Here is a 16,184-nt window from a genome sequence, read left to right as displayed (position 1 = left end):
TGAGTTGGGCATTAAAACCTTTGCTTATTTGAATCAGCTGTGAAACCCTTCTCTAATCTATTGATGGTTACTTCAGTTGTAGCTGGCTCTGTTGTGCTCACATTTTACAGTTGATAGGCAACTTTAGTACTTTAGTTACAAACTTAGACACCTCTTTTTTTTTTTTAAATCGGCCTATCGAAATCTAAAGGTCTCCGGTGCCTTGGGATGGGCTCATTGGCTCATTCGTTTACACGGGCTGTGACCTATTTCGTGGTCGACTCATTTCAACGTCTCTGCGCCTTAGCGGTGGGGTAGGCTAAATAAATACAACTGTATGCCTAATTAAAAGAACAGTGGTGAAGGAAATGAAAAATACTGGGCAGAGCCCAGAGCTCGTGGCTGAGCGGTAACGGAGCGACAGCGGAGTGAGAGAGAAGGCCCAGCTCGAGGCTCAAACATTTTTTTTTTATCCACTCCAGCCAAATTACGCACACGCCACTCCTCTCGCCACTCCAGCTCACATTCTCTGATCTGGGAGCAGGCTATCATATAACTGCCCACTCTCTAGTTTGAATACCCCTGGACATTGACTGTTCACAGCATCTCTCCCTCCCTCCTCGGAGGAATGCCATTATTCAATCTCCCATTGCCATATGGCCAAGCGGTGCACATCAAATCAAATGTATTTATAAAGCCCTTATTACATCAGCCGATGTCACAAAGTGCTATACAGATGGTCTGTGAAGTTTGCTGTGTTCATCCTGTTTTTTAGTGAGCTTGTCCTATACCCAGTGATGACCTTTTAAATGTGTGGACTTTGGAAGGGGACAGTCGGAGGGATGATATCATTATCCCTTAGAAAAATGATCCTACATATAGAAATGAATACAATTCCTCTTCATCTAGTTCTCCTTCCCTCTCTGTCTTTCCCTTTTTTAATCTTCCTCCCCTCACTGGTCGGTTTGCTAAGGGCTGCGTCTCAAATGGCACCCTATCCCCTATATAGTGCATAGGGCTCTGGTCAAAAGTATTGCACTATATGGGGAATAGGGTGCCATTAGAGATGCAACCAAAGTGATGTGGAAATGTGGGTTGTGATGTAACTGGAAACAGGGAGAGCTTCCAGTGGCAACAAATCCTTGTGTTTCAGCTCTGTATCCCTATGGCAGAGAGAGAGGAGAGAGAGAGAGCGGGGGAGAGAGCGGGGGATAGAGAGAGAGAGCGGGGGAGAAAGAGAGAGCGGGAGAGAGAGAGCGGGAGAGAGAGAGAGAGAGAGCGGGGGAGAGAGAGAGAGAGAGCGGGGGAGAGAGAGAGAGAGAGCGGGGGAGAGAGAGAGAGAGAGCGGGGGAGAGAGAGAGAGCGGGGGAGAGAGAGAGCGGGGGAGAGAGAGAGAGCGGGGGAGAGAGAGAGAGCAGGGGAGAGAGAGAGAGAGGGGGGGAGAGAGGAGCGGGGGAGAGAGGGAGAGCGGGGGAGAGAGGGAGAGCGGGGGAGAGAGAGAGAGAGCGGGGGAGAGAGGGAGAGCGGAGGAGAGAGGGGGAGAGAGAGAGAGCGGGGGAGAGAGAGAGAGCGGGGGAGAGAGAGAGAGCGGGGGAGAGAGAGAGAGCGGGGGAGAGAGGGAGAGCGGGGGAGAGAGGGGGAGAGAGGGAGAGCGGGGGAGAGAGGGAGAGCGGGGGAGAGAGAGAGAGCGGGGGAGAGAGGGAGAGCGGAGGAGAGAGGGGGAGAGAGAGAGAGCGGGGGAGAGAGAGAGAGCGGGGGAGAGAGAGAGAGCGGGGGAGCGGGAGAGAGAGAGCGCGGGGGAAAGAGAGAGCGGGGGAAAGAGAGAGGGGGGAGAGAGAGAGAGGAGAGAGAGAAAGAGAGAGGGGGGGGGGGCTGAGCAGCGGTCTGGGAGGACGACAAATGTCTGGAAATGGACAAAGTGCTCCCGTAGCGTACCTATGCAGCCGTGCTCTCCTCTCCTCCTCTCTCAACTCCAGCCACAGATTCCAGATGCTCTACATTCTTGACATCAGAATGGAAAAGAAATGTAATATGGCCATTCTTGTCATATCCCTCATAGCTCCATTATTAGCTGTGCTGCCTGTGTGCGTCTGTGGAAGCTATAAGGCAGGCAGAGGTGCTCAGTGAGTGATAAACAATATGGAGATCTACCTCTCATTACCCCTGGCTACTAAACACATTGCCTTGTTGGACAGCAGTGGGATGAGGTTGGATGAGAAGGAAGAAGGGGATGACTGGAATCATACACACAGAATGAGACAGATGCACGTAGCTGTGTCTTACTATACTTGTGAGGACATTTTGGGGACCAACAATTGATTTCCATTCAAAAACCTTATTTCCCTAAACCTAACCCCTAAGCCTGAAATAGTCTTTTTTACAAGTGAGGACTGGCAAAATGTCCTTACTCCCCTGAATTGTTGCTGTATTACTATTATTGTGAGGACTTCTGGTACTCACTACTATAGTAAAGCACACACACACACACACTAAAAGAGAGTATCTGGTAAAACACACGCACGCACACACTAAAAGAGAGTATCTGGTAAAATAGTTGTCTTCAAAAGTTTTCCATGTGTAAGTTTTGTGCATCCAGCGCCCACCTATCCCAGCTGTGTATAGTATAGCCTAGCTAAACTCTGCTTATCTTTTAATGCGGCCGCGGGCCAGTAAACCTTGATAGAACAAACATGCAGGTACGGCCCAGAATGACATAGTAAACTTGAATGACCTTGGGTCTACGTCCCAAACGGCACCCAATTCCTTATATAGTGCACTACTTTTGACCATGGCCCATACAGTGCACAACAGTATATAGGGGATGGAGTGCAATTTGCGACACCCCCAGGGTCTTGAGATGTGCCTATCGGAGGGTAGATGGATGCTGGTGTTGGGCAGGACTCTGATGGACAGCCAATGAGGCCCTTCATCTACTTAACCATGGATAGATGAACATCTTGGATACCATTTCTGTGTACAACATCCCGAAGTATCCCTTTAACGGGGCATTGTGATAAGACATCCGAGATGAGCTTGTCGATTGGTTAACCTCTGATTACAGGACAACAACTATCCTGTAATGTCCCACTAAAGGGATATAACTGTTATTGTGACACGGCTACAGAGCAACCACATCATTAGAGCAACTCCCTCTCGTCTGGCTGCTAAAACAGTAAGGCATCAAGCTATCCTCAGCTCGTCTCACTGCAGACTGAGCGTGTAAGAAGGTAAAGACACCGGCTCAGACAACAAGGATGCTCTTGTCCATTCAGAAACATCCACCCCGGTCTTCCTCTGTGGAGGTAAACCCAGCCATCCCCAAGGGTAAGATTAAGTGAGGATGGATCATGGTCCCCCATTCCTTCCTCACAAGGGAGAGGCCATAACCTTCTACCCCCAGATGGAGAGAGGAAATGGGGCTATCAGGAGCTAAACACCCCCACAGAGCACACAAACACCAGGAGGGAGAACACACCCACACACGCTCCAGGAGAACAGACAGGCAGACTAGCAGCATCTGTAGCGTACAACAGACAGATGCTCAACTCTCTACAGGAGCGGGAGGTTAGAGTCAAGGCAACCCGCCGACAGAGCGATGCGCCGTCTCCCTGCTTCCATTACACCCCCGAGCACCATACTACCATTACTCTCCTCCACTCTAACTCCCATTAGCCTGCTCTCTACTCTAGCACTAACTTCACACAGACACAGGGCGTAAACAAACCCCTCTGAATGACTCTCTCTCTCAGGGAGAGTAAGAGGACACTGGATCTTTACAGATCTGGAGGAGGGACAGCTTGAAGTTAGACAGACACAGCATTGATCTGTGAATCGATACTGAACCCAACCATAGGTGAAACACTGTACTAGAACTCCCTTAACTGGGACTGTAATAAAACCCCATCCTTCCTGAAGACGAGGAAGGGAAGAGATTATTAAACACTGCTTGTCTGTAGAGGAAGTAACAGAACCCCACTATAGTGAAACTGTTAGACAAGGGCTGAGGTTAAAGCAACAGAACCTCTCTATAGAGCTAGACAGTAACAGAACCCCTCCATAGAGCTAGACAGTAACATAACCCCTCCATAGAGCTACACAGTAACAGAACCCCTCCATAGAGCTAGACAGTAACATAACCACTCTATAGAGCTAGACAGTAACATAACCCCTCCATAGAGCTAGACAGTAACAGAACCCCTCCATAGAGCTAGACAGGACTATTACCCCTCTATAGACCGAGACAGTAACAGAACCTCTCCATAGAGCTAGACAGTAACATAACCCCTCTATAAAGCTAGACAGAAAAAGAAACCCTACATAGAGCTAGACAGTAACAGAACCCCTCCATAGAGCAAGACAGTAATATAACCCCTACATAGAGCTAGACAGTAACAGAACCCCTCCATAGAGCTAGACAGTAATATAACCCCTCCATAGAGCTAGACAGTAACAGAACCCCTCCATAGAGCTAGACAGTAACAGAACCCCTCTATAGAGCTAGACAGTAACAGAACCCCTCCATAGAGCTAGACAGTAACATAACCCCTCCATAGAGCTAGACAGTAACAGAACCCCTCCATAGAACTAGACAGTAATATAACCCCTCTAGAGCTAGACAGTAACATAACCTCTCCATAGAGCTAGACAGTAACAGAACCCTCCATAGAGCTAGACAGTAACATAACCACTCTATAGAGCTAGACAGTAACATAACCCCTCCATAGAGCTAGACAGTAACAGAACCCCTCTATAGAGCTAGACAGAACCCATCCATAGAGCTAGACAGGACTATTACCCCTCTATAGACCGAGACAGTAACAGAACCCCTCCATAGAGCTAGACAGTAACATAACCCCTCCATAGAGCTAGACAGTAACAGAACCCCTCCATAGAACTAGACAGTAATATAACCCCTCTAGAGCTAGACAGTAACAGAACCTCTCCATAGAGCTAGACAGTAACAGAACCCCTCCATAGAGCTAGACAGTAACATAACCACTCTATAGAGCTAGACAGTAACATAACCCCTCCATAGAGCTAGACAGTAACAGAACCCCTCCATAGAGCTAGACAGAACCCATCCATAGAGCTAGACAGGACTATTACCCCTCTATAGACCGAGACAGTAACAGAACCCCTCCATAGAGCAAGACAGTAATATAACCCCTCTAGAGCTAGACAGTAACAGAACCCCTCCATAGAGCTAGACAGTAATATAACCCCTCCATAGAGCTAGACAGTAATATAACCCCTACATAGAGCTAGACAGTAACAGAACCCCTCCATAGAGCTAGACAGTAATATAACCCCTCCATAGAGCTAGACAGTAACAGAACCCCTCCATAGAGCTAGACAGTAACAGAACCCCTCTATAGAGCTAGACAGTAACAGAACCCCTCCATAGAGCTAGACAGTAACATAACCCCTCCATAGAGCTAGACAGTAACAGAACCCCTCCATAGAACTAGACAGTAATATAACCCCTCTAGAGCTAGACAGTAACATAACCTCTCCATAGAGCTAGACAGTAACAGAACCCCTCCATAGAGCTAGACAGTAACATAACCACTCTATAGAGCTAGACAGTAACATAACCCCTCCATAGAGCTAGACAGTAACAGAACCCCTCTATAGAGCTAGACAGAACCCATCCATAGAGCTAGACAGGACTATTACCCCTCTATAGACCGAGACAGTAACAGAACCCCTCCATAGAGCTAGACAGTAACATAACCCCTCCATAGAGCTAGACAGTAACAGAACCCCTCCATAGAACTAGACAGTAATATAACCCCTCTAGAGCTAGACAGTAACAGAACCTCTCCATAGAGCTAGACAGTAACAGAACCCCTCCATAGAGCTAGACAGTAACATAACCACTCTATAGAGCTAGACAGTAACATAACCCCTCCATAGAGCTAGACAGTAACAGAACCCCTCCATAGAGCTAGACAGAACCCATCCATAGAGCTAGACAGGACTATTACCCCTCTATAGACCGAGACAGTAACAGAACCCCTCCATAGAGCAAGACAGTAATATAACCCCTCTAGAGCTAGACAGTAACAGAACCCCTCCATAGAGCTAGACAGTAATATAACCCCTCCATAGAGCTAGACAGTAACAGAACCCCTATATAGAGCTAGACAGTAATATAACCCCTCTATAAAGCTAGACAGTAACAGAACCCTCTATAGAGCTAGACAGTAATATAACCCCTCCATAGAGCTAGACAGTAACAGAACCCCTCCATAGAGCTAGACAGTAACAGAACCCCTCCATAGAGCTAGACAGGACTATTACCCCTCTATAGAGCTAGACAGTAACAGAACCCCTCTATAAAGCTAGACAGTAACAGAACCCCTCCATAGAGCTAGACAGTAACAGAACCCCTCTATAGAGCTAGACAGTAACAGAACCCCTCCATAGAGCTAGGCAGTAACATAAACCCTCTATAGAGCTAGACAGTAACAGAACCCCTCTATAAAGCTAGACAGTAACAGAACCCCTCCATAGAGCTAGACAGTAACATAACCCCTCCATAGAGCTAGACAGTAACAGAACCCCTCCATAGAGCTAGACAGAACCCATCCATAGAGCTAGACAGGACTATTACCCCTCTATAGACCGAGACAGTAACAGAACCTCTCCATAGAGCTAGACAGTAACATAACCCCTCTATAAAGCTAGACAGAAAAGAAACCCTACATAGAGCTAGACAGTAACAGAAACCCTACATAGAGCTAGACAGTAACAGAACCCCTCCATAGAGCTAGACAGTAACATAACCCCTCCATAGAGCTAGACAGTAACAGAACCCCTCCATAGAGCTAGACAGTAATATAACCCCTCTAGAGCTAGACAGTAACAGAACCCCTCCATAGAGCTAGACAGTAATATAACCCCTCTAGAGCTAGACAGTAACAGAGCCCCTATATAGAGCTAGACAGTAATATAACCCCTCTATAAAGCTAGACAGTAACAGAACCCTCTATAGAGATAGACAGTAATATAACCCCTCCATAGAGCTAGACAGTAATATAACCCCTCCATAGAGCTAGACAGTAACAGAACCCCTTCATAGAGCTAGACAGTAATATAACCCCTTCATAGAGCTAGACAGTAATATAACCCCTCCATAGAGCTAGACAGTAACAGAACCCCTTCATAGAGCTAGACAGTAACATAGACCCGCCATAGAGCTAGACAGTAACAGAACCCCTCTATAGAGCTAGACAGTAACAGAACCCCTCTATAGAGCTAGGCAGTAACAGAACCCCTCCATAGAGCAAGACAGTAATATAACCCCTCCATAGAGCTAGACAGTAACATAACCCCTCTATAGAGCTAGGCAGTAACAGAACCCCTCCATAGAGCAAGACAGTAATATAACCCCTCCATAGAGCTAGACAGTAACATAACCCCTCTATAGAGCTAGACAGTAACATAACCCCTCCATAGAGCTAGACAGTAACATAACCCCTCCATAGAACTAGACAGTAACATAACCCCTCCATAGAGCAAGACAGTAATATAACCCCTCCATAGAGCTAGACAGTAACATAACCCCTCCATAGAGCTAGACAGTAACAGAACTCCTCCATAGAGCAAGACAGTAATATAACCCCTCCATAGAGCTAGACAGTAACAGAACCCCTCTATAGAGCTAGACGGTAACAGTAGCTGGGTTGGGGTTGAGTATTAAGCAAACCGGATTGGTGACATGACACATCTCTAGGACATCCCACTGTGGCAGGACCCCTTGATCAACCCTGCGCAATTAAAAAACAATTTCCTGCCGCTTGGCCGCTTTGTGAGAATGTCAATTAATGTGTGTGTGTGTGTGTGTGTATCAGGTCCCATGTTCAGCCAACAAAGTGTCAGAGAGCGGCTCTTAGAAATCAGTCCTAGCAGTCGGTCCCTGCTATCGATCTCCCTCGCTACTGGGGACACATTCCTTCTCCTCACAGATTTGATATTTTAAAACATTATATATATATATTTTTTTTTTGAAACACAAGCCTGGGGCCAGCAACGTCAACCAAACGCCTCAATCTGCTTCCAAAGTATTTATTAAAAAGTCCCACACCAAAAAGGCCCTGAGTAACCTGAACACTGGGATGGCGTTCCTTTCGAACATTTAGTTCCCCCCGCGGTCATATTTTAGGTCATTTTTCCAGCTTTTTATTGTTTTTCAGGTTTATTTTTTCATTATTTGGTTTCATTTATTAGATCTTAATTTGCGAGAGAGGTCTGTTGTTTATTTTGGGCCGAGCAGAGCTGAGCCGGTATGAGAAGGCCGCTCCCGCGGCGAAAGAAGGGGTGAGCGAGAGAGAGAATATCATTTCATTTTTGTTTATTATCTATTTCACTTGCTTTGGCAATGTAAACACATGTTTCCCATGCCAATAAAGCCCCTTGAATTGAACTGAGGGAGACAGAGAGAGAAAGTGAGAGACAACATGTTCCTAAGTAGGGAGCACTTTCTGTACCATCCGTCTACTCACCCCATATTTATTCTCCAAATATTCCATAACATTTTAGATACACACACCGGATAAAGAGCTGCGCTTAGTGCGTACACACACACACACACACACACTACTCAGCCCTTTCTTTCAGTCGGGGGAAAATATTAGCATTAATAAGTCTGTACTGTGTAGCGCTGTTATTTCAGCAGCTGCTTGGTGGTGATATGAGTTTCAGACAGAGTGATGGAGTAGGCTGAGGCTGGATAACATCTTAATTAATCCTGGTGAGACACCATAAGTCCTGCTGGTCAGCTGTGCTGTCCAGGTCCTCAGGGAGGGAGGGATAAATGTGTCAGTCACCTGTCTGTCGGATCTCTGACACAAATAAAAGGGGGTGATGGTCCGTACTCAAAAATATGATGCATAAAGCTTTATGTTGTGTTTTTATTCTTTTCACCTCATCAGGGACAGCGTACAGAGACGTTTTGGCGAGCGCGATGGTCCTCTTTTGAGCTCTGACACTGCCAAACCCACCAGCTACCTACCAGCCCCCAACACCAGTAGCACTTAAATGACCACAGATTTCCCTGTTTGAATGTGATGGGAAATCCTACAAAGGGCACCATCTACCTCGATCATTCTACATGTCCACTAATTGTCTGGATATCTAATATATACTGAACAAACAGAAACACAACAATGTCAAAGGTTTTACTGAGTTAGAGTTCATAGAAGGAAATCAGTAAATTTCAATAAATAAATTAGGCTCTAATCTATAGATTTCACATGACTGGACAGGGGCGCAGCCTGGGAGGGCATAGGCCCACCCACTGGGAAGGCAGGCACAGCCAATCAGAATTAGTTTTTCCCCATAAAAGGACTTCATTACAGACAGAAATACTCCTCAGCACCCCCCTCCCACTCCTCCTCTACACTAACTGGGATGTAAACAAACGTGCGGGATCTTATGAAACGTGGGACCAACACTTTACACGTTGTTGTATACATATGATAGATTTTACCAGATTAGTATAGAAAAATGACACTTCCAAATCCCAATGCATATATACTTTTTCACCCGTACGCCCCCTCACTTATGCAGCTGTACCTCCTAAATCCATGTCTTCTAACTCTCTCCTAAAATGACAATTACACTGATTATTAACCTCTGTCACCATCTACACAAGGCAGATTAGTAATCTCTTAAAACACACTGATGAACCTCTGCCTCCCTCCTTCCTCACTAGGCTGAGACCACTCACAACAATCTGCCCTCGCTATACAATACTCCTTCCTGTAACATCACTTCCCCCAGACACGGGTTGTCATAAGGTGACAAATCGGTCAGTTCTGCAGCCTTACACTCTGTCACACTCCTCCCTGAGCTACTCACACAGCCCTCTTCTAGTAACATTAGTGTTACTAGATACAAGTTGACACGGGGAGCGGAATCTGTCATCTACACCAGGAATCCTAACATCAGTCACGACGTTGTCCACAGCTCTGTGGCCTGTGGCTCTACGAAACTGATTGAGGAAGGATGGATGAGGAGATGGAGGGAATTGGATAGAGATGGAGGGATGAAAGATGGAGGGATAGAGGGATGGGGCGGAGGAGAGAGCCCTTACATGTTTTATTTGGAAACAGGGTCTGTGCCAGTAATTGCCTAAAATGACTATAATAGTAATTGATGGTCTGGCTTTTCACTTTGTCTATACGAATTTCCACAACGGCTACGTAAACTCTGTCAAAGCCTGGACAGCCGAGACGAACACACTCTTTATCCATCAACTTTCTTTTTCCCTGTGTCTGTCGTTGGTCCGTCCGCCCTCTCTTTTTCATCCACCTCTTTGTCCTTTTGCTCCTCTTTTTTTTGGGTTGTGGTTGAGAGAGAGATGAGAGAAGGGACGAGAGAGGGGAGAGGTGGATGCGTCTGCAGACACACACACACACACACGGAGACAGGCTCTAATTAGAGCAAGCCTTGACCCCTAACCTCTGATGTCATCTGCCTGCATGTTAAAAGACCTGACATGTCTCCCTCTCTGACATCATCATGAGGGTCACAGACATATGACGGAAGGACGTATGTGATAGACATCACTGAGGTGTGTGAGTGCTCATTTGTCTGCTGTGAACACCTGTGAGAACATATGAGACCTGTGGGGCCTGGAGAAGAACATCAGGAACGGGGTGAACCAGGTCACTGTGCTATTGTAACATCTTGGTTGATAGGATTCATTGTAGTGCATAGGGGACAGGGTGCCAATGTAGTGCATAGGGTTCATTGTAGTGCATAGGGTGCATTGTAGTGCATAGGGGACAGGGTTCATTGTAGTGCATAGGGGACAGGGTTCATTGTAGTGCATAGGGGACAGGGTTCATTGTAGTGCATAGGGGACAGGGTTCATTGTAGTGCATAGGGGGCAGGGTTCATTGTAGTGCATAGGGGACAGGGTTCATTGTAGTGCATAGGGGGCAGGGTTCATTGTAGTGCATAGGGGGCAGGGTTCATTGTAGTGCATAGGGGGCAGGGTTCATTGTAGTGCATAGGGGGCAGGGTTCATTGTAGTGCATAGTGGACAGGGTTCAGTGTCGAGGTTGTAATGGAGTTCAAGAGAAAAGTTTAAGAAAGTATTCAGACACATGGACTTTTTCCACATTTTGTTGTGTTACAGCCTGAATTTGAAATAGATCACATTTCCATTTTCTTCTCATTGGGCTACATGTTGTTGTTTTTTTTGTTTTTTTTTTGTTTAAAAAAAAAGTTTTCTATACAAATGAATAAAAATGTAAAAGAGCTCAAATGTCTTGATAAGTATTCAACCCCTTTGTTATGGCATGCCTAAAAAGGTTCAGGAGTAAAAATATTATGTAACTTGTTAAGCACAAGTTACATAGACTCACTCTATGTGCAATAATAGTGTTAAACATGACAGGGGATACATTTTTTGTTTTAAACAGACATTGAATATCCCTGTAAGCATGGTGAAGTTCTTAATTATATTTTGAATGGTGTACATTTGTGGCAACCTTCATAACTCAGTTTTCCCGAAGAGGGAGGAAACGTCTTTTGGGTGGGACGTTAAACAGCTGTCCTGACTCTCTGTGGTCACTAAAGATCCCATGGCACTTATCGTAGGAGTAGTAGGGGTGTTAACCCCGGTGTCCTGACTAAATTCCCAATCTGGCCCTCATACCATGTACAGAATACAAATATTCCGAAACATGCATCCTGTTTGCAACAAGGAACTAAAGTAATACTGCAAAAAAACATGGCAAAGCAATTACCTTTTGGTCCTGAATACAAAGCATTATGTTTGGGGCAAATTGCATATACTCCAGAATGTTATGAATAGTGATCAGATGAATTCCAATGAATTGCAAAGTCCCTCTATGCCATGCAAATGAACTAAATCCCCCCAAAAACATTTCCACTGCATTTCAGCCCTGCCACAAAAGGACCAGCTGACATGTCAGTGATTCTCTCGTTAACACAGGTGTGTTGACGATGACAAGGCTGGAGATCACTCGTCATGCTGATTGAGTTCGAATAACAGACTGGAAGCTTCAAAAGTAGGGTGGTGCTTGGAATCATTGTTCTTCCTCTGTCAACCATGGTTACCTGCAAGGAAACACGTGCCGTTATCATTGCGTTGCACAAAACGGGCTTCACATGCAAGGATATTGCTGCCAGTAAGATTGCACCTAAATCAACCATTTATCGGATCATCAAGAACTTCAAGGAGAGCGGTTCAATTGTTGTGAAGAATGCTTCAGGGCGCCCAAGAAAGTCCAGCAAGCGTCAGGACTGTCTCCTAAAGTTAATTCGGCTGCTGCATCGGGGCACCACCAGTACAGAGCTTGCTCAGGAATGGCAGCAGGCAGGTGTGAGTGCATCTGCACGCACAGTGAGGCGAAGACTTTGAGGATGGCCTGGAGTCAAGAAGGGCAGCAAAGAAGCCACTTCTCTCCAGGAAAAACATCAGGGACAGACTGATATTGGCATCCGGAAAAAAGCTTGTCCGGAGAAGACAAGGTGAGCGCGACCATCAGTCCTGTGTCATGCCAACAGTAAAGCATCCTGAGACCATTCATGTGTGGGGTTGCTTCTCAGCCAAGGGAGTGGGCTCCCTCACAATTTCGCCTAAGAACACAGCCATGAATAAAGAATGGTACAAACACATCCTCCGAGAGCAACTTCTCCCAACCATCCAGGAACAGTTTGGTGATGAACAATGCCTTTTCCAGCATGATGGAGCACCTTGCCATAAGGAAAAAGTGATAACTTAGTGGCCCGGGGAACAAAACATCAATATTTTGGGTCCATGGCCAGGAAACTCCCCAGACCTTAATCCTATTGAAAACTTGTGGTCAATCCTCAAGAGGCAGGTGGACAAACCAAAACCCACAAATTCAGACAAACTCCAAGCATTGACTAAGTAACAATGGGCTGCCATCTGTCAGTGTGTGGCCCAGAAGTTAATTGACAGCCTGCCAGGGCGGATTGCAGAGGTCTTGAAAAAGAAGGGTCAACACTGCAAATATTGACTCTTTGCATCACCTTCAGGTAATTGTCATTAAAGCCTTTGACACTGAAATGCTTGTAATCATACTTGTAATCATACTTCCATAGTAACATTGACAAAAATATCTAAAGACATTGAAGCAGCAAACTTTGTGAAAATTAATATTTGTGTCATTCTCAAAACCTTTGGCCACGACTGTACACTGGAGTTGTTAACCAAGAAGACAGTGGCCGTGTTACAGTTATGACTTAAATCTATGGCAAGACCTGACAATGGTTGTCTAGCAATGATCAACAACCAATTTGACAGAGATTGTATCATTTTGATAAGAATAAATGGGAAAACGTTGCCCAATCCAGGTGTGGAAAGCTTTTAGAGACTTACCCAGAAAGACAGACAGCTGTAATTGCTGGCAAAAGAACATCTACAAAATATTGACTCCAGGGTGTGAATACTTATGTAAATTAGACATGTGTATTTAATTTGACATAAATTAGCAAACATTTCTAAAAACACGTTTTAACTTTGTCATCATGGTGTATAGAGTGTACGGTGAGAGATAAAACAATTAATAATAAATCAAATGTTTAATCCATTTTGGCTATAGCACATCAAAATGTGGAATAAATCAAGGGGTATGAATACTTTGAAGGAACTGTATGAACTATGCTTCTTTGTAAAAACCTACAGTGGAGACAGAATCCAGCGTATTGGAACAGTCTTACGGATGAGTGTGAACAGCCTTAAGGGCACAGAGTTAGTGCAGTGTATAAAGGGGATAAAACAGGTAGGAAGATGTGCATCGTGAATAGGGAACGGGGTTTAGTGTGCACAGCTGAAAGGAAACAGGGTTCATCACATCATTCGGTACCCAAGTAATTTCCAGATCCGGTGGACAGGGCCGGCATGGTTTCTGCCTGGGTGTGGAATATCAGAGTGAGAATGAAAATAGCACTGCAACACTGCAGCAGCAGGCAAGGGAAGGGTCGAGGGTAGGTTCAGTCTCCTTTCCTCTCCTCTGTCACCCCCAGTCCAAGGTGTCTCTCTCCAGGATTTATACCATGGGTGGCCGGTGTTCCCTAAAAGAGAGAGGGCAGGAATTTATTCACTGCGCTTCAACGTACCCAATGCCACACGCACAAGTGTGTGTGTGTGTGTGTGTGTGTGTGTGTGTGTGTGTGTGTGTGTGTGTGTGTGTGTGTGTGTGTGTGTGTGTGTGTGTGTGTGTGTGTGTGGACCTGGAAGAAAGCGGATGTACGCATCAATGAAGGAAGTTATTCAGCAGATGATAGCAAAACTGTGTTGGTTTGTAATCACGGAGGGTCAACTGTGAACACACACACACACACACATACACACAAGGGGACAGGCACACACACACACACACACACACACACACCCTTGTTATCCCCCCTTTCAACGGCCAGCGGAAACATAGGAAACACAATCCGGCTCAAGGGAGAACACTGCAGACCAGACCTGTGAAAAATCAAATGAGCCTGGAAATGCGGCACTTTGTAAATACAACCAGTGAACTATGAACCCATTTACAGAGAATATGGAGAAAACGAGGGGAAAATTAAAAAACACAAAAACAAAACTCTAAGAAAATCATTTGGCTGTTAATCTACCCCCTCAGACTCAGACACACACACACACACACACACACACACACACACACACACACACACACACACACAGAGCTCTGGCCTATTAAACCCAGCGAGGGAAAAACAGCTCATGTACTGCTAAGCTAATTGGAACAAGATTCCTGGATATACCCTCTATCCCTGAAAGATGTGTGTGTATGCATGTATGCATTTTTACTCTTCTAATTACGATGTTAACCAGTTTATAGTAGCAATAGGGCTCCTGAATGGCGCAGCGGTCTAAGGCACTGCATCGCAGTGTTTGAGGCGTCACTACAGACACCCTGGTTCGAATCCAGGCTGTATCACAACCGGCCGTGATTGGGCGTCACATAAGGCAGCGCACAATTGGCCCAGCATTGTCTGGGTTTGGCCGGGGTAGGCCGTCATTGTAAATAAGAATTTGTTCTTAACTAACTTGCCTTGTTAAATAAAGGTCACATTTATTTATTTATTTTATTAAAAAGGCACCTCAGCGGTTTGTGGAAAATGGCCAATATACCACAGCTAAGGGCTATTCTTAGACACGAAGCAAAAAATATTGGCCATATACCACAACCCCTCGGGCCTTATTGCTTAAATATAACATGACATATCATGTGTGATGTCTGTGCAGGTGGGAATGTCTCAGAGCGCAAGCTGTAGTCATTGAGTCAGAGCACTGGGTCTGGGGTTCGCGGAGGCCTCAGAGGACATTACCTATTGACCTCTGTACTCCAGCCAACCCCAGCAGACACCGGCAGGTGCTGCTACTGTAGAACAGCAGCAGGCCGGCATTAGGGGCACACACAGACACACAGACACACACACTAGGGCTGGGATGGAACTGTGGTGGCATCCCCTAGGAGACCCCCAGCCCCTTGCCCCCTCCGACTCTTTCATCCACCCCTCCTCAACCCTCAACTCCTGGCTGGCCTCGACTCACACCTCGCTTATTAAACGCTTTACTGTTCCCTACCACACACACTCTCCTGTATGACCCCCAATCCCCTCCGTTTCTCCCCCTGGTCCCTTCATTAGGCCCCAGGGGCAACTACCTACCATGTCACTCTCCCTATCCTTCCTCCCTTGCTAACCATGCTGCTCAGGTCTAGACTACCACATTCTTCAGCAGCCTAGGCAGTCAAAGCTCGGCTTTAAATGTAGAGAACGGTGGCCAGCCAATAACATTTAACCTAAGGCTCCTGCCTAACATAGGGCTCAATGACCCACCCTAGACTTGGTTCCCCAAAGTCCAGTCTACTCCACTCTCTGTCTGAACCCCATATCATACAACACAGGATGGCTTAAAGGCAGAAAGAACAGCTAGAGTAGACAAATCCCTCAAATGAGCCACAGCCACCTACTGTATCTGGTCCCCTCCTTCATAGTCTCCTTCCCGGCTACATTGTTCCTATGGTGGCGGCTGACTTCTGACAGCTATTGGTCCCATACGGAGTGAGGGTGTTCTGACCGGGCCGTTTGGCTGCGGCTGCAGGCAGCAAGCTAGCTAACAACGCTAACACGCAGACGAGCTTCCAGGCAGATTCACCACGCTCTGCACTCTCTAAGGCCAA

At 46.1% G+C, this 16,184-nt stretch overlaps 1 protein-coding gene across 3 annotated transcripts in view; it reads right to left on the bottom strand.

The window, feature by feature from the left end:
• The window catches only part of LOC135522634 (MAGUK p55 subfamily member 7-like), a 273,268-nt gene that overhangs the window by 178,309 nt on the left and 78,775 nt on the right, over positions 1 to 16,184 (bottom strand). For all 3 annotated transcript variants that reach the window (XM_064949080.1, XM_064949082.1, XM_064949081.1), the window contains exon 3: positions 13,851 to 14,058. In XM_064949080.1, the coding sequence (XP_064805152.1) occupies positions 13,851 to 13,887 (37 nt within the window). In that variant the 5' untranslated portion in view covers positions 13,888 to 14,058. The remainder of the gene's footprint in view (positions 1 to 13,850; positions 14,059 to 16,184) is intronic.

The sequence above is a fragment of the Oncorhynchus masou genome, chromosome 30, assembly GCF_036934945.1.
Source record: "Oncorhynchus masou masou isolate Uvic2021 chromosome 30, UVic_Omas_1.1, whole genome shotgun sequence".
Lineage (NCBI taxonomy): Eukaryota > Metazoa > Chordata > Actinopteri > Salmoniformes > Salmonidae > Oncorhynchus > Oncorhynchus masou.
Note: the sequence above shows the minus strand (reverse complement) of the source record. Positions and strands in the feature narration are given on the sequence as shown.